This window comes from Crocuta crocuta, unplaced genomic scaffold (genome assembly GCF_008692635.1).
Source record: "Crocuta crocuta isolate KB4526 unplaced genomic scaffold, BGI_CrCroc_1.0 scaffold31, whole genome shotgun sequence".
Classification (NCBI taxonomy): Eukaryota; Metazoa; Chordata; class Mammalia; order Carnivora; family Hyaenidae; genus Crocuta; species Crocuta crocuta.
Window position 1 is genome coordinate 3,314,526 of NW_027528362.1, and position 26,486 is coordinate 3,341,011.

General features: G+C 40.6%; 2 protein-coding genes across 5 annotated transcripts in view; one reads left to right on the top strand and one right to left on the bottom strand.

The window, feature by feature from the left end:
* Positions 1-26,486, top strand: part of UBAC2 (UBA domain containing 2) — a 174,652-nt gene that overhangs the window by 22,732 nt on the left and 125,434 nt on the right. For all 4 annotated transcript variants that reach the window (XR_013332620.1, XR_013332619.1, XM_077753885.1 and 1 more), the window contains exons 2-4: positions 9,231-9,358; positions 11,549-11,668; positions 12,378-12,487. Coding sequence is in view for 2 of the 4 variants with exons in the window: in XM_077753885.1 (XP_077610011.1) it covers positions 9,231-9,358; positions 11,549-11,668; positions 12,378-12,487 (358 nt within the window). In the remaining 2 variants the exon portion in view is untranslated. The remainder of the gene's footprint in view (positions 1-9,230; positions 9,359-11,548; positions 11,669-12,377; positions 12,488-26,486) is intronic.
* On the bottom strand, positions 18,953-22,924 carry GPR18 (G protein-coupled receptor 18). Its single transcript, XM_077753973.1, has 2 exons — positions 22,733-22,924; positions 18,953-20,151 (listed from the first exon to the last, which is right to left on the bottom strand). Exon 2 carries the CDS (start codon positions 20,119-20,121, stop codon positions 19,126-19,128), a length of 996 nt encoding a protein of 331 aa, XP_077610099.1. The 5' UTR covers positions 20,122-20,151; positions 22,733-22,924; the 3' UTR covers positions 18,953-19,125.

Here is a 26,486-nt window from a genome sequence, read left to right on the forward strand (position 1 = left end):
TTGGGCTCTGTGCTGACAGCCCAGAGCCTGGAGTCTGCTTCAGATTCTGTGTCTCCCTCACTCTCTGTCCCTTCCTCAGCTTCTGTTCTGTCTTTCTCTCTCAAAAATAAAATAAAATAAACATTAAAAAATTAAAAAAAAAGAGAGAGAAAGAAAACCCTGCAGATCAAGTACCTGTCAGAAACATCTGTCACTTGTAGTCGTGCCCGATTCAATAATGAATCCTTGCACTGACTCTCCCTCCCCATTTGATTGCCCATGTCCTTAATTCTTGCTCTCTGGGATCACATTCCAAAATAAACCTCCTGCCTGTAAACCTTTGTTTCACCCTTTACTTTCAGTGAAACTCCAGATCGAGACATTTCATGATCATGGACAGGTAGCTTCTCTTTGAGTCACAGTTTTCTCCTGTATATCCATTTAGAGAGGGTAGTTTCTACCTCACATAATTCATTCACCAAATACACAGAGACATCACTATGTGTTAGGTGCTATTCTGGGCATGGGAGTATAGCAGAGAGCAAGACAAACAAGGACCCTGCCTTCATAGAATTTACATTCTGGCGAAGGAGACAAAGAAGTAAGCAAAGAAGGATTTCAAATAGTGAAAAATACTGTAAAATAAATAAAACAGGATGATGTGCTCCAGAGCAATATAGGTATGAGAGAAAGCCAGTCTGAGGAGATGCTATTTGAAATGGGGACCGAATGATGAGGATACACTGGACATGGGAAGAACATTTTGGGTAGAGGGAGTAGCACCTGTAAAGGTCCTGAGGTGCAAGTGTCGGGAGCAAGGCAGTACACAGAAAGTGCTGTGTATAGTACTTTGCACTTAGTACGTGCTCAATACGTGTTAGATAGGACTAGTAATAAGGTTTGGTCAAAGAGCTAGCCCGTCATTAACTACACAGTAGTAAGTGACCAGTTTTCCTCATGAATTGACAAAGATTGACTTTGTAAAATAAGCAGATAAATTCTACGGATGTGAACAGAGTTATGTGGTACATTTTTCTTTATTGATACGGTGAAGTACATTGATTTGCTTTGCATTCTTGGTATAAACTTCACTTGGTTGTGATGTTTTATCCTTTTTCTGTGTAGCTGAATTCAGTTTGCTGATATTTTGTTGAGGATTTTGCATCTCTGTTCCTAAGAGATATCAGTCTTTTGTTCTAAGGTCTGTCTGGGAACTGTTCTCTTCTTTGTGGTGGAAGAATTTGTGCAGACTTGGTACTCTTTTCCCCTTAAATACCTGATAGAATTCTCCAATGAAGCCATCAGGCCTGGAGTTTTCTTTGTTGGAAGACTTTATGTAAGAAATTCAATTTCTTCATTTCTGTAGTTCTGTAGAACTATTCATGTTACCCATTTCTTTTTGAGTGAGCTTTGGTAGATAGTATCTTTCAAGGAATTTGTCAGTTTTATCTAAGTTGTCAAATAAAGGGACAAAATGTTATTTCCACTCTACCCTTACTGTCTTTTAAAATTTATTTGTTATAAAAAGTACATACGTGAAATTTACTATTCTAAGCATTTTTAAGTGTACAGTCCACTAACATTGCGTACATTTTACAGTGTTGTGCAATCCCTTATTATCCTATTAATGTCCAAGGAATCTTTTTACCTTAAGTACTTGTTAGAATTCTCCTATGAAGCCGTCAGGCCTGGAGTTTTCTTTGTTGGAAGACTTTTAACTAAGATATTAAATTTCTTCATCTCTGCAGTTCTATACAACTATTCAAGTTAACCATTTCTTGGGTAAGAAATGATGCCCCCTCCTTCATTCCCGGTGCTGGCACTTGTGTCTTTTTTTTTTTTTTTTTTTTTCCCCTNTCATTGATCTCAAACAATCACCGTTTTACTGTTTTTTCTCTGTTATATTTTGGTTTTCTATTTCATTGACTTTTGCCCACGTATTATTTCTTTTGATCCACTTGCATAGGGTTTAATTTGCTCTTCTTTTTCTATTTTTTTTTAAAGTTTGTAGTCTACATCATTATTTAAGAACTTTCTCTTCCTATATAAGCATTAATGCTATAAATTTCCCTCTAAACATCACTTTATTTTCAGGCCACAAATTTTGCTTGATTATACTTTCACTTTTCATTTTCTTTAACATATATTCTAATTTTCCTTGTGACTCTTTGATCTAGATATTATATATGTTGCTTAATTTTCTAATTTTGGGGAGATTTTCTATCCATTTTTCTGTTTTTTAATTTTATTTTGGGTAGAGAGAGAGAGAGAAAGAGGGTGAGTAGGGGAGAGGGGCAGAGGAGAAAAGAATGATAAGCAGAATGTTAAGAGAATGTCCACACTTGGCATGGAGCCCCATGTGGGGCTTAATCCCATGACACAAGACAACCAACTGAACCTCCCATTCGCTCCCTGTTGTTTTCTAGTTTAATTCTCTTATTGTCAGGGAACATACTTTGTATGATTTTAAGTTGTCTATATTTATTGAGGTATGTTTTATGACCCAGAATATGATCTTTCTTGGGGAATGTTCTAAATGCACTTGAAAAAAAAATAATTTGCTGTTGTTGGGTGGAGTGTTCTATAAAGGTCAAATTGATGGATATTGTTTTTCAAGTCTTACATATTTTCACTGATCGCCATAAGAGCAGACTGCATGGCTTAAACAACAGAAATTTATATTCTCACAGGTCACGAGGCTGGAAGGCCAAGCTCAAGGTGTTGGCGAGTTTGGTTTTTGCTGAGGCCTCCCTCCTTGGCTTGTAGGTGGCTGTTCCCTGTGGCTTCACGTGGTCTTTCTCCATATGTGTGCATCCCTGGTGTCTCTTCTTAGGCCCTGCCTTTATGACTTCATTTAACTTTACCTCTTTTAAGGCCCTATTTCCACATAGAGTCACATTGAGGGTTGGGGTGTATGAATTTGTGGGGGGGGACACAATTCAGTCCATAACACTGATTTTCTGTCTGCTTTTATTATCAATTACCAAGAGAGGAGTGCTGAAGAATCCAACTGTGGGATTTATCTGTTACTCTTTTCAGTTCTATCAGTTTTTGCTTATGTATTTTGAAGTTCTTTCTCAGCTTTCGAATTCTGTGATTTACTATGTGCACCCTTCCCCATGTTTTATTATGAACATTTTCAAACATGCTTAAATGTTGAAAGAATGGTTGAGTGAACACTGTACCGTGGACCTACCACTTAGATTCTACAACATTTTCTTATATTTGGCTATATCAATGTCCATCCCTCTATTTCATCAATCTATCTTATTTTGGAGTGTATTTTAAAGTAAGTTGTAGCACTGTCTCTCTAAACACTTAAGTATGTATGCCATTAATTTGAGTTTAATAATTGTTTAAAGTGTTTTTTTTTTGAGGTAAAATTTTCATATTGTGAAGCATACACATTATGAGTTGGTTGTACATCTCGCTGTCCATAGTACTGTGGTGTGGGACTTCTGGGACATTTGTATATTGTTCTTTATGCATAGACTTTTGGAATCTGATTTTGCTCATCTTAAGAGGAGGACTTAAACGTAGAGGTACCTTATTTAAATTATCAGATTTGTATTTTTAGGGGTTTGTTTAGGCCAGAATTAAAATGATTGTATAAATAGGATCAGTTATTAATTCAGTAAGTATCTTATTTATTTTTCTCTTGATTTTTAGTTGTTGTGAAATGTGCATAACATAATATCAGCATCTCACCCATTTTTAAGGTTACAGTTCTGCGGCCTTAGGTACATGCACATTGTTGTGCATCTGTCTCTAGGACTCTTTTCATGTTGTAAAACTGAAACTCTATAACCATTGAACAACTCCCTATTCCTCCCTCCCCCACCACCTGGCAACCACCATTCTGCTTCCTGTCTCTATGAGTTTGACTACTTAGGTACTTCATATAAGTGGAGTTATATGGTATTTATCTTTTCACGTCTGGCTTATTTCACTCAGCATAATGTCTGAAAGGTTGTCCATATTATAGCATGTGTCAGAATTTCCTTCCTTTTTAAGAGGAAATACTATTCCATTAAATGTGTACACCAGCTTTGTTTATCTGCTTGTCCATGGATGGACACGGGGTGGCTTCCACCGTTATTTATTGAGCACCTCTTATACATCAGTCACCTTTCATTAAACAGACATTTGTTGACTAAGTCCTGTTCCAGGCAAGGGGGATACTACAGCAGTGAATATACCAAAGTTGCTGCCTTCAAGAAGCATATGCAAAGAAACCTGTTTCTTGATTCTAAGTTGCATTTTTCACATTTTAGTGTTTCTAAAATTGGGTGGATTTTATAATTGATAACATCTTAGAATTTTGTAAGGCAGTGTTTCTTTTTTAGTGACACCTAAAATAGTGGTTTATCTTATAGTTCGAGTCATAGATTTGATAAATACTATTTAATAAGTCATTTGTTGATAAGTGCTATGAAAAAAGTAATCCAGAACAAAGGGAGTAGAAGTTAGTTACATGGGGTATTCACAGGTAAGGTGACATTTGAGCAAAGCACATGTTCAGTTCAGTTGATTTTTTTTTTCAAAGTGAGACTTCCTGAAGGATGCAGTGTGCTGGTTCACATTCTGGTGCAAACTTCTTACCTCACTATGTGACTGCTTGCAGTCTGTGGACAGGTTACCTTGAGTAGCATTGGTGCAGAGGGTAGAGTGCTGGCCAGGTGGGGAAAGGGATGGGGGTTTGGGAATATTGTCAAGATGGGCCCAGATCTTGTACGTGTAGGAAGGGCAAGGGTGATGGAATTTCCTTCCTTTCTCTCTTCTTCCTTCCTTCCTTCCTTCCTTCCTTTCCTTTCCTTTCCTTTCCTTTCCTTTCCTTTCCTTTCCCTCCTTCCCTCCCTCCCTCACTTCCTTCCTTCCTTCCTTTGTTTCTTTGTTTCTTTCTTATGTTTATTTATTTATTTTGAGGTAGAGGGCAGAGGCAGAGGGAGAGAATCCCAGGCAGTCTCCACACTGTCAGTGCAGTCTGACATGGGGTTTGATTCCATGAACCGTGAAATCATGACCTACCTGAGCCAAAATCAAAAGTTGAATGTCCAACTGACTGAACCACCCAGGCTCCCGGGAATTTTCCATCTTAGTAACTGGCAGCAGTTTTTCCAGTTGCTCAGAACAAAAACGTGACTACTCCATTTTGCCCATACCTTAACACCCAGTCAGCCAGCAAATCTTGCCTGCTCTGCCTTCAAAGCATATCCCAGTTCTACCCCTCTTACCAGCCCTGCCTAAACCACCGTGGTCCAGGCCATCTTCCTCTCTTGCCTGGATTATCACAATAGCCTCCTAACTGGTCTCTTCTTCTACACTTGCCTTCCTGTAATCTCTTCTCAATATAGCAACCAAAATGATCCCTTGAAAACATGTCTGATTATGTTATTTCTCTCCTTAAATCCCCCCAAAGCGTCCTGTGACTCTTAGAGGAAAGGTTAACGTCCTTATGCTGGCTTACAGGGCTCTGCGCTGTCTGCTTCCCCACTTCTGTGACCTTATATCCTGCAGGTCTGCCTTGTGCTTCTTTTTGCTCCTAGATGCCTTTGGCATCTCTATTGCTTCTTAATCATATTGAGCACGTTCCTATCTCAGAGCATTTGTGCTTGCTGCTTCCTCTGCCAGAGATACAGTTCCCCAGATATATGCAGGGCCCACTTCCTCAGGTCCCTGCTCAAATGTCACCATATCAGAAGGGCCTTCTAATCACCCTGTGTGAAACAGCACCCCTCTTTCCCACCAGCACTGTGCTTTCCCCTGAATCAGGACAAGCTGGGTCCTGCTGCGGTAGCAAACAACCGCACAACACTGGGGGCCTAAATGACAAGATTTGTTTCTCACTGAAGGTACTCCTCTGTTGCCAGTCACCTGGGAGGTCTGCTCTACACCGTGTTCACTCTAGGATCCGTCTCATAGCCCGGCGACCGTCTTGAGCATTGGCAGAGGGAAGCAGCATTCACAAGAATGCTCTCCAAGAATCTCCACAGGAGTGACAGCTGTCACGCTTACTTGGCCAGAGCAAGTCGTGTTGTCATACCCAGCTTCAGCTAGGGGCAGGTATGAGTGGCTAAGCAGTCTTATCATGTATCTGGAAAGAGACGAGGAGATCCATGGTGGATAACACAGCCACAGGTTCCACCCTGCTTAATTTTTCTACCCCATTTGTTTCCCTCTGACACAATACTTACATAATCACCTAGCTTTGTGTATGTTCCTGTGTCTCCTGTTGAGGTCACAAAGGAGTAGGACTTTGTCCCTCATTAATTACTGTGCCCCCAGACTGTAGGATAATGCATGATCTATCAGAGGTGCTTCCTAATTTTAGGGCATGGTTGAAATAGTTCGAGCTCATCATTTATTTCTTCACTCGGCGACACGTGAGCCACGTCAGGAGTGTGGAGCAGGGAGGTTTGAGGAGAGTGGAGGAGGTAGTATGAAAATGAGAAGCTGGAGAGAAGCAGTGGAGCTGCTGGTTGATGGAGAGTGCCCACTGCGATTTGAGACCAGGAACCTGCGGGGAAATGTTGCAGCTCAGCTGCGTGATTTCCTCCAGAAGCGTCGAGTTGCTCCCGAGCTGGCAGGGCAGGGGCGGGAATGACTGTTGGGGCGCATTTCACAAGGATGAGTGGAAACCCAAGGTGACGAAGGAAACAGGATCCTTGCTGCCCCTTCAGGGTGCAACTGCATCACCCCTGCTCCTTCTCCCACCCTGTCAGAAAGATGACAGACCGGGGCTCCTGGGTGGCTTAGTCGGTTAAGCGTCCGACTTTCACTTAGGTCTTGAGCTCGCGGTTCGTGGGTTCGTGCCCCGCGTCGGGGTCTGTGCTGACTGCCAGCTCAGAGCCTGGAGCCTGTATCAGTCTGTGACTCCCTCTCTCTCTGACCCTCCTCTGCTTACGCTGTCNGCAGCCCTGTCTCCTGGGTGGTGTGAGCATGGTCAGAGCCCTGTCTCCTGGGTGGCATGAGCGGGGTGGCAGCCCTGTCTCCTGGGTGGTGTGAGTGTGGTCGGAGCCCTGTCTCCTGGGTGGTGTGATCATGGTCGGAGCCCTGTCTCCTTGGTGATGTGAGCATGGTGGCAGCCCTGTCTCCTGGGTGGCGTGAGGGTGGTCGGAGCCCTGTCTCCTGGGTGGCATGAGCGGGGTGGCAGCCCTGTCTCCTGTGTGGTGTGAGTGTGGTCGGAGCCCTGTCTCCTGGGTGGCGTGAGCGTGGTGGCAGCCCTGTCTCCTGGCTGGCGTGAGCGTGGTGGCAGCCCTGTCTCCTGGGTGGTGTGAGCGTGGTTGGAGCCCTGTCTCCTGGGTGGCATGAGCGGGGTGGCACCCCTGTCTCCTGGGTGGCGTGAGCGTGGTCGGAGCCCTGTCTCCTGGGTGGTGTGATCGTGTTCGGAGCCCTGTCTCCTGGGTGATGTGAGCGGGGTAGCAGCCCTGTCTCCTGGGTGGTATGAGCGTGGTCGGAGCCCTGTCTCCTGGGTGGTGTGAGCGTGGTCGGAGCCCTGTCTCCTGGGTGGTGTGAGCGTGGTGGCAGCCCTGTCTCCTGGGTGGTGTGAGCGTGGTCGGAGCCCTGTCTCCTGGGTGGCGTGAGCATGGTGGCAGCCCTGTCTCCTGGGTGGTGTGATCGTGGTCGGAGCCCTGTCTCCTGGGTGGCGTGAGCGGGGTGGCAGCCCTGTCTCCTGGGTGGTGTGAGCGTGGTGGCAGCCCTGTCTCCTGGGTGGTGTGATCGTGGTCGGAGCCCTGTCTCCTGGGTGGCGTGAGCGGGGTGGCAGCCCTGTCTCCTGGGTGGCGTGAGCGTGGTCGGAGCCCTGTCTCCTGGGTGGTGTGAGCGGGGTGGCAGCCCATTCTCCTGGGTGGTGTGATCGTGGTCGGAGCCCTGTCTCCTGGGTGGTGTGAGCGTGGTCGGAGCCCTGTCTCCTGGGTGGCGTGAGCATGGTGGCAGCCCTGTCTCCTGGGTGGTGTGATCGTGGTCGGAGCCCTGTCTCCTGGGTGGCTTGAGCGTGGTGGCAGCCCTGTCTCCTGGGTGTTGTGAGTGGTTGCGAGAGCCATCTCCCCTCTATGCATTCTTCATTTCACTTGCTTCTCATATGGTTTTGAGGTTGATTTTCTTCCCTTCGTTTTATAGGTGAGCAAATAAAAGCTTAAATGGCGCAGAATAGAATTTGTGTTGGTCAGGCTCACAGCTGCAGTGCTCTTCCATACTTTTGAGGTGCTAGGCGATGAGGAGCTCTCAGTTTTTAGGTTTCCTGGAGCCTTGATTACAGCTGGGTCATAAAGACAGTATGCAGCTACTTTACTAATGGTTCCAATTTAGATGTGTGCAAGACCTTACCAGAAAGGAAACAGTTGCTCTATTTTTATATACTTAAATGGGTGCAGTAACCGCATTACCAACTGTAACTAGTAAATTCACTCCCAGGAATTTCTTATGAATACAGTTAAAGTGTACTTCACACAATCTGAGAATGTTGCCATTGGTGATGGGCTTTCCCTTGGCCTTACCTGTTGGTGATCTGACCATTTCATACGTTCACAGAGCTGACATAGGCTCCAGGCCAATATAGAGAAGAGGAAGCAGGTGGCCTCTCCTCAGGGATGTTTAATATGGTCCAGAAGGCAAAGCAAGTGTGAAGCCCTGACTATTCAGACAGTACCTGAAAACAAGGGGCAGAGTGAGGAGAAGCCCCTGAGGGTAAAATGGTTCACTGAGAACCACGGAGGAAGTGGCCACTGAGCTGTACCGTGAAGGCTTTGGAAGACTTAGACGGCTCTCAGATGGGAAACTGCCTTGGGCCGCGTAGTGCTCGTGCCCGTGGGGGAATATCAGCATGCTGCAGCAGTCAGCAATAGCAGCACTTCTAACTGCTTTAAAAATTTTTTTAAATAAATGTTTATGTGTTGTGAATCCCATGCATGCTCCGAGCTAACTGGTCAATTTAATAGCAAACATCCTCCTCTATTTCTTCACTCTTTGGTGACCATTTTCTTAATGGTGGAAGTTACTGGTTGTAAAGTTGGTTTGGGCTCTTGTAAATGGCAGTGAACCCCTGCCAGCAAATTCCACTGGTTTTCCAGGGTCCTTTGATCACTTACCTCTGTAGGGCCAGGTTTTGAAAATACATGTTAATAACTAAATTCCAGAGTTTACAACCTTGGTCTTCATTCTAATACGAAAGAAGTGAATTCTCTTGCTTTTCACCCAGGTAGTTTTTTAAATCTTAGACTCAGTCATTCTGAAAGAAGTTTTCTTTCTTCTAGATAAGGCCCCTCTGTCCAAGGGCCTTCTGCTCGTCCCCAGCGCCCTGTCCCTGTTGCTGGCCCTCCTCCTGCCGCACTGTCAGAGGTTTTTCGTGTATGACCTCCAAGCCATCAAGGACGACTTCCAGGTGAGCTCTGCTCGATTGGCCCATGGGAGGAGAGAAGGCAGAAGTTTTTCCTTTTCTGCCATTCTTTCTGCTTTCTTTCTGCAGTTTTTTCTTTTCTGCTCTTCTCAGTCCTTTGAAGCCTCTAAATTTTTAAGAAATTATTATTTATTAATATTCCATTAGCAAGTAAATTTTCTAGTTGTATTGCTGTTTTCAGGAAAGCTGATGAGAATGACACAGTTGCAGTACTTCCTTTCACTAGTAGGCACATCTCTTCTCACTTCTTACTCATGGAAATGCAGTTCACAATTTCAAAAGAAAAGCAATGTTAAATCTGTGTTTTTTTTTTATCATTAGTATGCATTCTTAGCATTTTTGGAAACATTTTTGTACTTAACATTTCCACACTTTATATTCAGTGTTTGAGTATTGATCAGATGATCGAAGCTCTTCCAGGTCTAACAGATTGTGAATCTATGAATTACTTTTATAGTGGTGGTTATATCAAGTGGGAAATTTCCCTTGGGTTTTTGCTTCTGGGAAGAGCAGAATTCTATGGCTTTTGAGATTTATGGGCTGGTCTCGTTGAAAATGCTGGCACTGCATGTTGTCTCTGAGTTGGGAGTGTAAAAGGGATGTTCTAGCACCAGTTCCAATATGGGGGCTTTCCCCATACCACCAGGCAATTCTGGGACACCAACTAGGTGTCCTGTAAGTCAACCAACTCCTGATACCGGCTGCCTGGAGATAGCGTCATATCTCATGGGTTAAGGATTCGGTCCCACAAGGCTGCCTCCCCCTTCCCCACCATGCTAGCTGCAAAGCCCAGGTTGTTACCTGTGCTTCTGACCAACTGGCAACAGATTAGGGGTTACCACGATCTCCCCTTTGGACACCAGATGCCAGTCCAAATTGCTACTACTACTTAAGACTGACTGGCTTTAAACCAGAGGTTCCCATGACCCCCTCCTCAGGTTTGATCATTTTACCTACAGATTACTTGTTTATTATAAAAAGATAGCATAAAAAACACAGATAAATATCCAGATGGAAGAAATGCCATGGGCAAGGGATGGAGAAAGGGCACACAGCTTTCTTGGTCTCTCTGAGGCGCCTTGCGCTCGCCAGCCTGGATGCTCTCTGACCCCCTGGCCTTTTGGGTGTTCCTGGAAGAAGCTTCATTAAATAAATCATTGGGTATTGGCAGCTGGTCCAGACTCCAGTCCCTCCCTGTTCCCTGGGAGGTCAGAGGGTGAGACTGAGAGTTCCAGCCCCCTCATCCTGAGCTTGGTTCCGCTGGCAGGCAGCCCCATCCTTAGGTGCATCTAACAGTCACACGTTGACATAATAAAAGACACCTGTTATGGCTTTCATCGCTTAGGAAATTCCAAGGGTTTCAAGAGCTATGTGCCAGAAATGAGTAAAGACCAAGTCTTTCTTATTATAAATCACAATATCACAGTGTTAGTGCAAAGCATGGTATATAATCTACCACCTTTTCTTTGCTAAATAAATACTTGATTAGTCATTTTAAGCCTAATACTCTACTTGTGGAACACTGAAACCTTTTCTTCATATAATTAATACCATTGCCAATGTTGGAGCCATCAAGTGCCTCTAAAGTCTTTCAGTTATTTATCCAAACCGCTGCTTTCTGTCATAATATAATATAGCTTCTGTATTGTTTGAGTTGCTGTAATGCACTGGTTCTCAACCCTGGCTGCACATTAGAATCACCTGCATAAACTAACCCTTCCCCCCAAACACATGTACACATGCATGTTCTCACAGATACTGATGCCAAGTCCTCACCCTAGACTGAGCTGAAAATCTAGTGGTAGGCCTGGGCCTTGGTGTACTTTTCAAAGAGACCCACAGGGGATCCTAGTGTCTGGCCAGCCCCAAGAACCACTGCTGTAAGGGAATGAAAGGGCCCTTTGGCTCTCAATTGGTACCTTTCTGATTTGGGGGATTAATTTGGTTTATCTGGCCAAGTAGGGAAAAGTCCCCTCCTAATGCCCTACTTTATGGGCACCTGTGCTCTAAAGGTGGAGACCTGCCTGCATGGAGGAGTTTTCCGTTAGTATGTACATCATTATTTTTATTAAATCAGAGCATTAAAAATCAGCAGTATGAAGTAAATGTAATAAATTTGGTAAGGCAGAGATCTGAACAAATCTCACTCTTACTCTGTTTTAAATCCCCATTTAGATTTGGAGGTTGATATGTGGAAGAATAATTTGCCTTGATTTGAAAGATACTTTCTGCAGTAGTCTGCTTATTTATAATTTTAGGATATTTGAAAGAAGATATGGAAGCAGAAAATTTGCGGTAAGTTTTTATGCATTTTTCCTTTGCTACTTAGGTAATGGAAAAAGATGCTTTTGTTTTCTTATTTTTAAATAGTTTTCTTTTGTTAAGCTTGGTGTTATTAACAATTATCTTTTAATTATATGATCCTCTGTCTGATTTGGAGCATGGCTGTTAACCAAAGAGTTTTAAATTTAAGCCACTAACATAAAATGATACTGATACTGATAATAGATAATATCAAGTGTGTGGGGGCAATAAAAATTTTTATTAGGATTCTGACTTTAATAAAATTTTAATCACTAATTTTGCTTAATGGTTTGTGTGTTACTTGTTAAAAATAAATCATGCTATAAATATCTTTTTTTTTTTTTAACCATGCTTAGAAATTACTGAAGTGTTAATGCATTTGGCCAATAAGGCTTTACTCCCCCATTTTGAAAACTCTGTTCTAATAAAAACAAATATTAAAAAGTAATACAGAGCTGGTTCTAATTAAATAAATGTTACTTTATTTTTTGAAGACTCCTTTCAACATTGTTTAAAATTTTTTTAAATTTATTTTTTTAAAGTCTACTTCATGCTCAGAGTGGAACCCAAAGTGGGTCTTGAACTCACGACCCTGAGTTCAAGTCCTGAGCTAAGATCAAGAGTCGGATGCTTACCGATTGAGACACACAGGTGTCCCTAAAGACTCCTTTCAGTAATGTTCTTCCTGTTTTCTTTTTAGTCCTTTTTGCTGGGTTCCTGGGTTTTGTCAGCCTTGGTTGACTTCATCCTCGTCGAGGCCGTGTGGTATGCCTTTGGCATCACTGCAGCCGGGGGTTTGCCTTCTGGATTGTAAGTAGCTCTTAACGATTAGCTTCGTAGTTAAATCGGATTTAAGTTACTGTATGTGAAAACCAGTAAAAGAGTATTTTAAACTCATAGATGTAGCAAAATTGATTTTATGGATAAAAAAACCCAATGTATACTTAGTCGCATTTTCATTATGTTCTTGAGACAGAATCTGTTTTCTGGTCTTAGAGAATTTTTAATGAGTTTTCTGTGCTGGTCCAGAAGAGAGAATTAATTTTGTATTTTTATAGCGAAATTTTGTCTGTAGTTTTGTGAAGTAATTAAACACAAAAATACAGAATTTAACTAGATTCTATTAGGAAATAATTTGTCTGAAGTTAAGCTTCTGAAGATTGAGGTTTTTAAAAATTGATATCGTTTAGATACTTCTGCCGAAGATAAAGTTTACAACTTTGTAGCCAGCCTGCAGCATCCAGCCTAACTTCAGAGTTTATATGGGTATATGTGTATATATGTCTGTATGTGTGTATATATCTGCTTTCATATTGTATTGATCTTATTTAAAAACAAAACAAAAAAATAGTTTATGAAATAAAACTAAATTAGTTTATGAAATAACTAGTATCTAAACATAGAGTAGTCAGTACATATGACAGTAGTCAGTACAGACTTAGAGCATTGTAGAGTTAAGGGCCTGAGAGATGAGATACTGTGAAATAAAGATAATCAGATATTTAAAATTCTGTGTGTACAGACTTCTGCCTTATTTTAATTTAGCTGTGTTTTTGAGGACTCTTTGGGTATTGTATATGTCTTAATTCAGATTTTCTTTGGATCTCTACATTAAAAATACAGTTAGTGATCTGATGGCCTTCGTGATTATGTTGTTACTATTTATAGTGTAGCCTCTATGGGATTTACTTAATTAGAGTCACACTCATTAAATGAATGTTGACCATTAGCTGTTTTAATAATGTATGATTCTGAATGATACCTGAATGGGGACAGAGAAAGTTCTGTGTCAGATTGTTATGCAGTTTTGTTGAGTTTCAGGGATTGTAATTATAATCATGCTGAGAGGTTTGAGGTGACCCTTCTGCTTTTGTGGACAGTAATGTAGCCATCAGGGATGATTCCTGTTGATTCAGAAAAGCAGCAGTGTTACTAAATCATTAGTTCTCCCCAAACATTTCTCATTCAGGGCTAATTTTTTTTTTTTTATTTAATTTTTAAATGTTTTACTTGTTTCTGAGGGAGAGAGAGGCAGCGTGAGCAGGGGAGAGTCAGAGAGCGAGACACACACAGAATCAGAAGCAGGCTCTAGGCTCTGAGCTGTCAGCACAGAGCCTGACGCGGGGCTCGAACCCACGAACTGTGAGATCATGACCTGAGCTGAAGTCGGACGCTTAACCGACTGAGCCCCTGATTCAGGGCAATTCTTTTTGGTTCTTTACACAGCCTCCTGAGTTATGGAAGTATATTGGAAGACAATATGAATGTTAGTTTTGCCATCACCTGAATAAGAACATATTTCTTTTTTCAAATCATGCGACATTACAGTATGGCTTTTTAGAGTCGTGAAAGCTTTCTCAAACGTAGACTTCTTGGAATATAAATCTTTATTTCAACAAACTCTGCATTTTGTAAATACATCTTTGATGGTAGCAAAGCATCAGGAGAGAAAACTTTTTTTTGTAGTCAGTGTGCTTTATAATTTGCAGTATTTTTCACATAACATCTTGTTACCCTTTTTCTTTTCCATTAATGCCAAATTTATCTGCACTTCTACAATTCTTCATTTCTATTTAATTCTCTTTTTTAACGTCACTATTATTAAAACTTCTCTTATAAATGTCATCAGTAACTAATTCTTTTTATTTTTTAATTTTATTTATGTATTTATTTTTAAATTTACATCCAAGTTAGCATGTAGTGCAATAATGATTTCAGGAGTAGATTCCAGTGATTCATTCCCTATGTAACTGACTAATTTATAAAGCCAGTTGCTCATTTTCAATTGTTTTATTTTACCTTTCAGGGGCTCTTAAATTGTTTTGACCTCCCATTATTTCATGAACTAACCTGCTCCCTTGAGCCCAGCACGCAGGTCTCTCCCGGTCCTTTTTGACCTTATCTACTGTGTGCGGCTCACTCTGGGCTTTCTTGTCCACTCCCATGACTTCCACTACAGTTAACATTGGTTGTTTCCCAGCTCTCTATTTCCAGTTCGTATTACTTTCCTGATCTTGCTAGAGTCCTATTTCCTAGTGACTTCTACGAGTCAAAGAACGTTTGTCGTGTTCCGGACCTCTCCTGTCATCTGGTCTCTTTGGCTGGGCTTCCATGTGTTAATTTGGAGTCCTGTGTAAATCACTCCATCTTCTCTGCTCCTGCTGACCGGTCAGTCTAAACTCTAATCTTTTCCTGCCTAGATTTTTGTAGCAATTCTCTAACTAGTCTTCCTATTCACTTCAAAGCATCCCATGCAGTGTTGTCAGAAGCTACCCTTCCAAAATGCAAGTTTGACCATGTTAGTCTTCCTTTTAAAATCCTTTAAATCCTCATTTCCTTCGGAGTAAAAACCAGACTCCTCCACGATGGTGTCCAGCAGCCTGGAATAGTGGGAATGCAGAGGTTTGCCGTCACATGTGCCAGATTTGAGGTTCCAGCTCTCACGTTATTACCTGTGTGGAATCTTGAGCAAGTTACTTCTCTCAAGTTTATTGAGCTCAGTTGGTAGATGAGTCTTATATGTAAATTGAGGGTCGAACTCTCTACTTCCCAGGCAGTGGAGAGAATTAGGTAAGCTCTTACATGCAAACATTCTAGCACTAACAACCTCACCCTGATTTTCTTCTTTCCCTTCAAAGCCCTCATAGTCTGGCCCCAGTCCTGTGTTTCAGGTCACTTCGTTGGTCATCAGCTTTCTTAACATGCTGTGTGTTCGTACTCTCATGCCTCTGGGTTTTCTTTCTGCACCTGGTTGCCTTTTGGCAGGAGTAATTGTTCTTTTATATGTATCCCAACAAACTTACTAAGATCCGTAGCATTTATTATGTGTCATTGTCATTGTCATTATTACTTTGGGCCTTTCATGCTATCCTTCTAGCTGTTTGAGGGAGGACCAGTTTCCCTTGAGTACTCATGGCCTTACATTCTGTAATGTTGAAGGGGTAGTCTTGATTACAGTGTAGCCCCATAAGGCTATAAAGTAAGGTCTTTGTGGGGGTTTTTTTCATGACTTTATTTTATTTTGAGAGACAGAGACAGAGAGTGAGCGGAGGTGGGGCCGAGAGAGAGAGGGAGACAGAATCCGAAGCAGGCTCCAGGCTCTGAGCTGTCAGCACAGAGCCGGACGCAGGGCTCAAACCCACGGACTGTGAGATCATGACCTGAGCCCAAGTCGGAAGCCTAACCGACTGAGCCACCCAGGTGCCCCTAAAGTAAGGTCTTTGAACCCTAGGCATGTACATTTCTTTTTCCAGTGCTCTGCATAGAAATTATATCTAGCATCTGATAGATTCTCATGACTGTTGTTTGAAATTCAGAAAATGTAACCAATATGTTTTGAAAGTAAAGATAGGTCCATTAAAAGCTATGTATGTCAGGTGCTTCTGGTAACCCATACCCATTACACACCTGTCCTTGTATACCTATATACCTATTATTTTTTAATTGTTAGTATTTACATGTGGACATTATATTGTTTCTCAGAATTAAATCCCTCCAGGATAAGTGGAATTTTGGGTTTTTACACATCATGTTAAAATGTATGTGATTAGAGCACTTAATAAAATTATTTTTTAATTGTTTTTTTAGATTATAGTCTCACTGTGAGAACCATAACATACATTTTCAGTGTGTATCAACAGAGTTTTTAACTGTATTTTTTTTTAAAGTGGGCTCCACACCCAATGTGGGGCTAGCACTCATGACCCTGAGATCAAGAGTCGGATGCTACTCACTGAGCCAGCCAGGTACTCCTTTTGTTGTAATTGTGCTCCTAAATTAAGTTCTTCTCATTAAGAAAAGTCATGGCAGAGAACTTGCCATTTAATTAATTACATAAGGGGCACCTGGCTGGAGCATGTGACTCTTGATTTTGGGGTTGTGGGTTTGAGCCCCACGTTGGGCGTACTTAAAAATAATATCTTTAAAAATAAATAAAATTTTAAAAATGATAAATAAATACGTAAGAGCAGATTAGACTGTACGGTTGAGAGGAGGCTATGACTATAAACTTATAAATCTTTAAAACACAGGAGTTATTTCCCTTGTTTCAGAAATATTTGTTTAAAGATATTTGTTATCTTTAAGATATTTGTTATCTTTAAGATATTTGTTAAGGTATCTTGCTCACTTGACTCTCCAAACCAAAGACTTCAGGCAGTTTTCTCTTTGTTGAGAAACTGCATCTCAGTATCACCTTGATTCCTTTATCTTATATAGCTTTGAGAATGTGTATGTTCTGTGAGCTTGTTTGCTTTTTACTACTGAAAAGTTGGTAGTTGACGTAACAGGAGCTTGGTTTCTAGTCCTGGTTCTTTAGCTGAGCAAGTCACATTACCTCTTTGGATGTTAGTTTCTTTATATATAAAACAGAAAGGTTAGACTAGAAGATCATCTAAGGGATGTTCTAATATTAAAACTCTTTTTTATGATTAGGCTCTTTTGTGTTTATCTTTTTTGTTTTTAGAGAATATGAATTTACCCATGTTAATTATAGAAATCCATTTGTATCTAATGCATTTATTTGATTCTTAGTCCCATTAGGAGATGATCCTGTTAAGAGTAATGAAGGTGATTTAGCAGGAAGGTAGTTCTGGCTGGCTTATTTGCATACTTTCATAATATTTAGAATAATATATGCTTTACAGATGATAGTTCACTTCCTTTTATTTTTAAATGGGGAAGTTACTCGGTTTGTTACTTAATTATTAGGCGAAATTAAATGGTAAGGCCAGGGTGAGAATCCAAGGTCCCTGACTAGTGCTATTATACTATGATACACAGCCCAGAAAAAAAATCATTCTCTTTTAATGTGATGTTTAATCACATAAGAAGCTTAAACTATTTATATTGAAGAATGATATTTCACCATACAGCAGAAATTTCATATCATAGGAGTCAACTTGAGTTACTGGGCAGAAATAGGGTCTCGGTTTAGGTCTCCTCCGTTGGATGTAGGTGGAGTATGGTGCATGGTAGGCTCTCAGTGTGTATTGAATGACTGTAGTCTGTTTCCAGAAGAAAATAAATTCGGAGTAGGGGAGGGCTGATGGCAGTCGCCTTTGTAGGCCCCTTCAGGTGATTGTTCTTGCTAATTTTGGTCTGTGGCAAGTCACAGTGACAGGTTGAACATAGTTGTTTGCATAGGAATCCTGGAAGTTTGGTGTTTAGAACACAGAATGTTGTAAAATTTAGACCTCCAGTCCTGAATAATGTAGATTAAACCAAAGGAAACTTTGGTTTTTGTCTAATAAAATTACAACTGTATTTATAATCTAAAATGATATTTATTTATATTATAAATATGTTTATACTATAATATTTATAATTATATTATAATTTATAATATTTGTATTATAAATGTTTAATCATAATAAAAGTTTATTTATAATTAAAAATATATTTTTAATGTTTATTTTTGAGAGAGACAGTGAGATAGCATGAGTGGGGGAGGGGCAGAGAGAGAGGGAGACACAAAATCTGAAGCAGGCTCCAGGCTCTGAGCTGTCAGCACAGAGCCCGATGTGGGGCTCAAACTCACGAACCATGAGATTATGACTTGAGTTGAAGTCAGACGCTTAACCAACTGAGCTACCCAGGTGCCCATAGAACTATAATTTTAAAAAAACTTTCTTTAAGTTTATTTCTGTATTTTGAGAGAAAGAGAGCAAGAGCATATGGGAGGGCCAGAGAGAGATGGGGAGACAGAGAATTCTGAGCAGGCTCTGAGCTGTCAGTGCAGAACTCCACGTGGGGCTCAAACTCACGAACCATGAGATCATGACCTGAGCCGAAATTAAGAGCTGGCTGTTTAACTGGCTGAACCACCCAGGCGCCCCTAATCAAATTGTAATTTAATAATTTAAACTATTCTGGGGGCACCTGGGCAGTTCAGTTGGTTGAGCATCCAATTTCAGGTCAGGTCATGATCTTGTGGTTTGTGCGTTCGAGCCTCACATCAGACTTTCTGCTGTCCGCCTGTCAGCGCAGAGCCTGCTTTGGATCCTCTGTTCCCCTCTCTCTGCCCCTCCCTTGTTTGCATGTTCCCTCCTCCCCCAAAAAGAAAACTTAAACTATTTTGAACAGAAGGTGGATTTTTTGTTTTTTTCCTACTGACTTCATAGACATCATGATTCCCTTGCACATAGAATTAAATCCAGAAAGTTGTCAACTATGTATTTAGATAAGACTTGAATGTGAAACACAAATTGGATATTTTTCCCCTAGTAATTCAAGAATACATTTTATACATGTTTTGAAAATAATGAATTCATGAGACTACTTCAGAATATTTAATTACGTTGCCACAATAATAAGATCCCACAAAAGTGTTTTTACGCTTGTTTTTCAGGAGGGAAGGGACTTGGTAATATTGTACGGAATATCCACTGACCTTAGAGTAGTCAGTAAGGTGAATATAAAGAAATTAAAGATGAAAACCTGCTTATCATTCATAACATTTCACTGTTTACGTTGCTTAGTGACCGTAAACTACCCGATCGGAAGCTTTTTCTGCGCACGCTTCGAAGGTAATTGCGGTAGAGCATGACACTAATAACTCGAGCCTGAAATTGTTTTGAAACAATGTAGTAGAGAATCACATCCAGACAGGTGCTGAGGTTCATGAGGAAGGTAGTAAAGGCCCCCCAGGGACTGTAACTGTTCTCCTCCCCTTCCAGCATGAGGAAAGCAAAACAGATGTGAAAAGGCATAAAGCACACGAGCACCTGCACCACGAGTGTGATGATGATCCTTATAGACTTCTCCTTGACTTTGGGTTTCAGCTTAGATGTCTTCCCATGAAGGAGACTGTGAATAATGACCAGGTAGCACCCAATCATGATGAGCAGAGGAATCAAGAAAAATAATGTGAGCCGAGTGAAGTTCAGCATGTTAATAGCTTTTAGGTGGATGATGTCAGAAATCTTCAGGCAGGTGGGGGGACTGGAGGCTTTATCTGGGTCTTCATAGAGCAGTAGGAGTGGGACGGTGGTCATCAAGGTCATTATCCAGATGCCGACACACGTTAGCACAGCTTTGCCTGTGTTTTTAAGTTCTTTGGCATATTTTGGCTGTACAATGGCCATGTATCTGTCGGCACTAATAAAAGCAAAAAGCCATAGAGCAATACTTGGATAAAACACTGTTAGAGCCCCAAGAATATGGCAGAAGTACTCTCCAAATGGCCACTCGCCTCTTGCGTAATAAAACATCCGAAAGGGTAAGCTCATTATAAAGATTAAGTCCAATAGCGCCACATTCATCATATAGATGGTTACAGTGGTTCTCTTCTTGGTGGTGCAACTGAAAACCCATAAGGCGGTGGCATTAACAAATAACCCAATTATGAAGATACAGCTGTAGAAGACAAGGGCTGCGATCTTGTATTCTTCTGGGTGTGAGGTGTTAGAAGGGCCAGGTTGAGCTCGATCGGGAGGAGCGGTCATCTTATAGTTCTGGGGAATGACACCTAGAAACTGCAAAATAGTTAAGAAGAATAGGAGGAATAAAACCCTTTGTTGAAAAGTAAATGCTTAACACTCTCATACTTGACTTGACATTCAGTGGATTTTAATTGTGAGAGTATTTTATGTTGTAGAGTCAATATATGTGTCTTAGTATTTATTAAGAAATATATTTCTTAGGTATATTACTAATAATGCACCAATCTATTAAAATGGTCTGGTATATTACAATGCACTGGCAAATTTATGTTTTCTCTCTCTGCTCACCTCACTTCTCCCCTAAAAGAATAACCTTTATTTTTTTTAAGTGATTTTTTTTCTGTGGTGTGAAATTGGGTAGCAGGTATTCTCATAATAAACATTATTCTATTGGGACTAATTGGGAGAAGGCCATTCTGAATTTTGAATCTTACAAAACAGTTTGCTACTTTTTATCATTTTTAGTGCTTAAATATTTTGTAACCCAGGTTAGTAATGTCCAAATAATGAATTTTTACTTGATAAATGTAGTTTTAACATATAAAATGTATATTAGAAAACTAATGTAAAGGAACCACATAAGTGGTTAATTCACAAGGATTCTCATTTGAGAGCAGGGACTTTTCATTGCTGTATTTCCACTGCGTGTGGAGCCCGCAGGAGGAAGTAGGTGCTCAGTAAGAAGATGTTTGCTGAATTGATGGGGTGAAGGAATGACCCACAGCAGCTACTTTCCAGGATGTCCACAAAGGCTGACTTGGTTGGTCATTAAATCTATTATTTTTAAATGGAAACATTTCTTAATAGTATTATGTTCTCTCAATTATCATAGGTCTAGAAACAGCAACGTGTTGTGCCATGGTCTACAGATTGGGAACTTGACTCTCAGAACAACAGATGAGCTAGTTTTTAACGCACAGGTGGGCGTGCCCACTGCCGTCCTCCGGATGGTGTTTGTTACAGCGTCCTAGAAGGCGTGTTGTTGATGCCCACAGAAAGCAACACCTTGAGAAGAGGACATTGCTAGTGTAGTAACTTGCATGCCCTCACTCTGTCTAGACACAGAATTAAGTATTATTTGTCAAATTAAATGTAAAAAAGGAATATGACAGACAAATTGTTATTAATTAGAAATCGCTCCGTAACTTTATGTGCATGCAGAAACTAATTCCCGTCCCTCCAAAAACAGAGTCCATTTCGAGTGGAAAGGAGTTCAATTGTGATTGTATCAGTGATGAGATCCCTCTCAGAGTGAGACTTCCATCGTCCTCAGTGCAATGGCAACAGCAGTGATTTAAAAATAAACTCCCTTATAAGGAAATGGAATCTTGTGGTCTCCCCTTGAAAGATGGAGGTGTAAGAAAAGTCTCCTTCTGAAATGTCACTTTGCAGAGTGGGCTGTCTCTAATTTAGCCGCCAGTCTCTCTTCAGTGAGAGCTGTGGGGGTGGTGAGCAGTCTGGTTAGTGGCATCATGGGCTGTTGATCATTTAAAATGAATTTGAGCAATTGCTGTGGACACACACAAGGTGTGAGTTTTTCCGTTCCCACCCTCCCTCCCTTCTTCCTTCCTTCCTCCCTGACTGTCACTGGTTTGCCAAATATCTAAGTTAGATATGATTTTGGAATGGAATTCTATGTATTAATAACCTATGTTAAAATTTCAGAATATTGGTGTGACTAGAATATTAATTTCTATCAAACGAGAAAAACACTACATAGAAAAATTAAGTCTTCAGGATCATACAAAGGAGAATCACTTTGGAGTCTTGACTATTATTTTTAATTTTCATTGAATTTTTAAGTGGTAGCAATTGTAACGTAAATGAAATTTTGTATCATTTTTCTCCTTTGATATTGTCTCAGAACTCGCTTCCCCCATCCTCATCCCTGAATTTTGTCACATAAATTTCCTAGTTACAAAGCCTTTCTGAGTAAATCTTTGATCCCTCGTTGGGCTCAAGCTGCTCTTATGTCACTAACACTTGTGTTCATTTGCTTAAGGTTGAAAAAACTATGTGTGATGCATGTTTTAAAGGCATTACAGATAGGTCGTGCTCTGTACACACAGATACATTTTTGGATAAATATTACAAAGTGATTGGCTTTCAAGTCAGCATTTAAAAAACTTCAGATTCAGTGATTATCTCTAGTCTTTCTTGTTTAAAAAGCATTTGAGTACATATTGTGAAATAGTGTGATAACAGCGTGGAACTAGGTGACAAAGACTTGTAAATATACTTAATGACTTACCATCTTAGCTTTTTCCTTAAGTTGAAAAATATCACATTTACTAACATAAAACAATGTTGAAAATAAAGAAATCACACATAATAATGCTGGAAGGTGACAGCACAAACCATTTCAAGGTCCTTCGCCAACATAGTTTCAGTAATGTATTATTAAAAATGAGACAAATGATTTTGAAATTTAGTAAGTGCACCTTTTTTTTTCAGTCACTAACGTACAAAGTTATTACGGTATTATTGACCATGTTTCCCATGCTGTACTTTTCATCCCCGTGACTTACTTATCGTATACCTGGAAGTGTATGCCTCTGAAGTATTAGCATTACTTGGTGATAATCTGTGATGAAATTAACTAAATGCCACTTACCTCCTGTCCATCAAAAGGCTGTGCTGGAGAGGAACCTTTTTCATTATATCCAGTATATAAAAGTGATCTCTTATGTTAACGTAGATCTTTCTAGAAATGGCATGTCTAAGAAATGCAGGCTCTTCTGTTGCTTCACAGAGTTGTTTCAAATGTAATTCCTGATACAGGAGTTGGTACTTGTACGGCTGTAGCTGCTGCTTTGCCTCTTTCAGGAAGTACTCTCTGAAATAAGGCTTTTTCAATTTATGACTTTACCCTGGATGTGGTTTCTCTCTTTCACAAGTGATTTGTTTATGAAGTCATGCTTAGCATAAGCTCCCTTTGAAATGATGGTATATATTTAAGAGAATCAAACAAAAAAAGAAAAAAATGTATTCAGTTCATTTACTTTGATGTTTAAAGTCTGCATCATCTATTGAAAGAGAATGAGATTTTTAAAATATTTATTTTATTATTATTTAAAATTTTAATAATTTTAAAATATTTTGAGAGAGGGAGAGAGAGGGAAGGAGGAAGAAAGGGAGAGAGGGGCAGAGAGAGAGAGGAGAATCCTAAGAAGGCTCCACACTGTTAGCACAGAGCCCAGTGTAAGGCTGCATCTTAGATGAATTGTGAGATCATGACCTGAGCCAAAATCAGGAGTCAGACGCTTAACTGACTGAGCTACTCAGGCTCTCAGTGTTGACTAACATGGGATTCATAGTGTAGCTTCTTCACTTTTTAAGCTGTGTGACTTTGTCTAGTTACCTAACCCTTCTGAGTCTTTGTTCCTACTTAGTTTCTATACAGTTAAGCTAGAGATAATGCTCATCTGGTAGGATTGTGAGGACTCTAAACCAGAAAAATCCCAAGTGTTTAACATAGTACCTGGCACTTACTACTAATTTAGATACTCCTAAACAGAGTTCCCCTTTACTATAAAGTTCTTGAGGTCATAAAGTATCTATTTCTACTGTTAAAATATTTCTAAGTGGTTAAAATTTGGAGCCCATTTATTTGCTTCTGCTTTGCATATACATTTATCCACTTAGATTTGCTTTGTTTTTTAGTCTGCAATGCATCATATCCCTTTTCTGTCACCTGGAAATCTAGAAATAATTCTTTTTGTATAAACATCTCTGCAGATTACTAAGAAAGGACTAGAATTCTTTAGTGGATTAATTTACATGTTGGGAGTATTTTAATCTAGGAAGGGAAGTGAAAGCAATGGAAAGGGAAGTGAGCAACCCTAGTCCTCGCCTGCCTCTTTACATTAAATTTTTTAAAAATCTTTTCTTAAAAAAAAGTCATCATCTCATTTGTTTGTCTTAAATTTTTACTTACCTTTATTTTTGGCTATTCATGATGTAACAGGTTTTGAAACATACATGAACTTATTTCTATTTTTATTTTTTTATTTAAGACAGTTTGAGGGCCCATGCTCTTTTTGTCCTCAGATAAAAACCATAGTTAATCAGTGACTGGAGGGTAGATCATCAGCTCTTTTCCCCTTTCCTCTGTGTCAGCCCGAGGGCACCCTCTGCGTTCGCCCTTCCTCGCCCTTCCCGTGCTGCTCTGCCAGCCCGTGTCGTCCTTACCGCTGCTGCTCAGCCTTCAAGTCTTAGTTTCAGGGCTGCCTCTTCCAGGAAATTTTCCCTGGCCTCTGAAGCTGGGTTGATTCTTCACCCCTGTAAGGTTCTGTAGCGCTTGGTGTTTCCCCTTAGTGCTTGGTAGTGGCCTGTGTTTGTATTGTTGCTGAATATTTCCTTGTCTGTTAACCTCCACTGCATTGAGGTTTCTGGGGGATGGCATATGTTGTGTATGTGCATGGGTAGCAAGCATTTAATAAATATTGATTGAGGGGCGCCTGGGTGGCTGTCAGTTGAGCATCTGACTCTTGATTTTGGCTTGGGTCATGATCCCAAGGTTGTGGGATCAACCCTTGCATCGGGCTCTGCGCTATGCATGGAGCCTGCTTGGAATTCTCTTTCTCCCTCTCTCTCTACCCCTCCCTGCTCACACTCTCTGTAAAATTAAAAAAAAAAAAAAAAGNACTATTTTAAAAAAATAAGATAGATGTTTCTATTTAAAAAATTAAAAATAAATAAATTAACAACAACAACAAAAAGAAATGGAGTTTTGAGGGAGTCATGAGTGGATCACTGAGCCTGGTGACAGCACCAGGGACACTTTGACCAACGTACCGGAGGGAACCTGCCAACCACAAGGCAGATGTGGAGACCTGGGCACCGGGGCAGCGCCCTCCTCTCCTCTCTGCGACCCCTGCAGCGCTTCATCTTTCTGTGTGGCCCTGGCCCTTCCTGGTCCTTCACAACACCTTTATGCTAGAAAAGTCTCACGGTGAAAAAAACTTCCCCAAACCAATTGGCAGCAAGTTAACAATGGATTGGGAATTAAACTTTCGTAGTGTCTAGCTTGCTTCTTTAATACTTATGCCTAATGAGTTTTTATTCAAATAGAAGAACTTGCCTCATTCAGGGACTACTGGTGCAGCTTTAATTTCCTCACTTATTTTGGAACATGAGTGCAAGAGAAATTTTTCACCTTTTGCAAAAGAGGGATTTCATGTAACACAGGGGATTCACTTCCCTTCATTTTGTGAAATTATCTGTTTCAGTTCCATTTCTGAATTCTGGTTTAGATGTTAAAAACCCTCAGTGAGGGGGCGCCTGGGTGGCTCACTCAGTTAAGTGTTCAGCTTCGGCTCAGGTCATGATCTCACAGCTCATAAGTTCGAGCCCCGTGTCGGGCTGTGTGCTGACAGCTCAGAGCCTGGAGCCTGTTTCGGATTCTCCCTCTGTCTCTACACCTTGCCCACTCACACTCTGTCTCTCTCAAAAATGAATAAACATTGAAAAAAAATTTTTTTAAAAACCCTCAGTGAGGTTTTATTTTAGCACTGGAGCCCAATTTTTGGGTGAATATAGTTTAGTTAGACCAATTCCCATAGAAAGGATGTAGTTATTAGATTTATACAGTAGATCCCTATAAAACATGCTCTGTGTTAGAGAGTTGTCTGTACCACAGAATTGTATTTCCTGTTCTTGGTGTATTTCTGTTTACCACAGCACGTGTAAGGGGGAGCCTTGTTCTAATTGCTTACCCCAGTGTTGTGACAAGGGGATCAGTACTTAATGTTTGTTTTTCCCCATGTGGGTGGCCATGAGGCTGTCGCTACCAAAGGCTGGGGTGGATGGTGGACAGTTCGTCTGTCCTCAAGAAGAGTGTTGTGAGGGGTGCTGTGAACGGGGAGTGGATGGCTCTTCTGTGTGGCCTTATCAGTCTCTCACTTTGAGGTTATGGAATTTGTGTGTCCCTACCTCTCTATTTTTCCAACTTGAGGCTAAACAGACTTCTTTGGTTTTTTGTTTGTTTTTGATTTGTTTTGTTTTAATGAGGAAGCTATATTGAATAGTGTTTTCTGGATAATGAATATTGAGATACTATTTGCCTAAATCTGTTTTTAAGAAAAATGTTGCACCTTACAGCCATCCTCCTTTTCTCTTGATTCTCTAAATTGTATTATAATTTAGCAATTCTCAAATTCCCTTACCTTGGCAACTTTTGTGCTGTTTAAAAATTTTACAGACATATAGATAGGCAGTTACTTACAGCAAACAAATTGAACCCAGATAACCAGAGTGATATATAATTCTAGTTAAAGTAGATCTAAATCAGCAATGAAAGTAGAGTCTCTTAAAGATATTAAAGATTCTCTCACTTAGAGGGTCTTGGGAGGAGGCTGCTACATGAC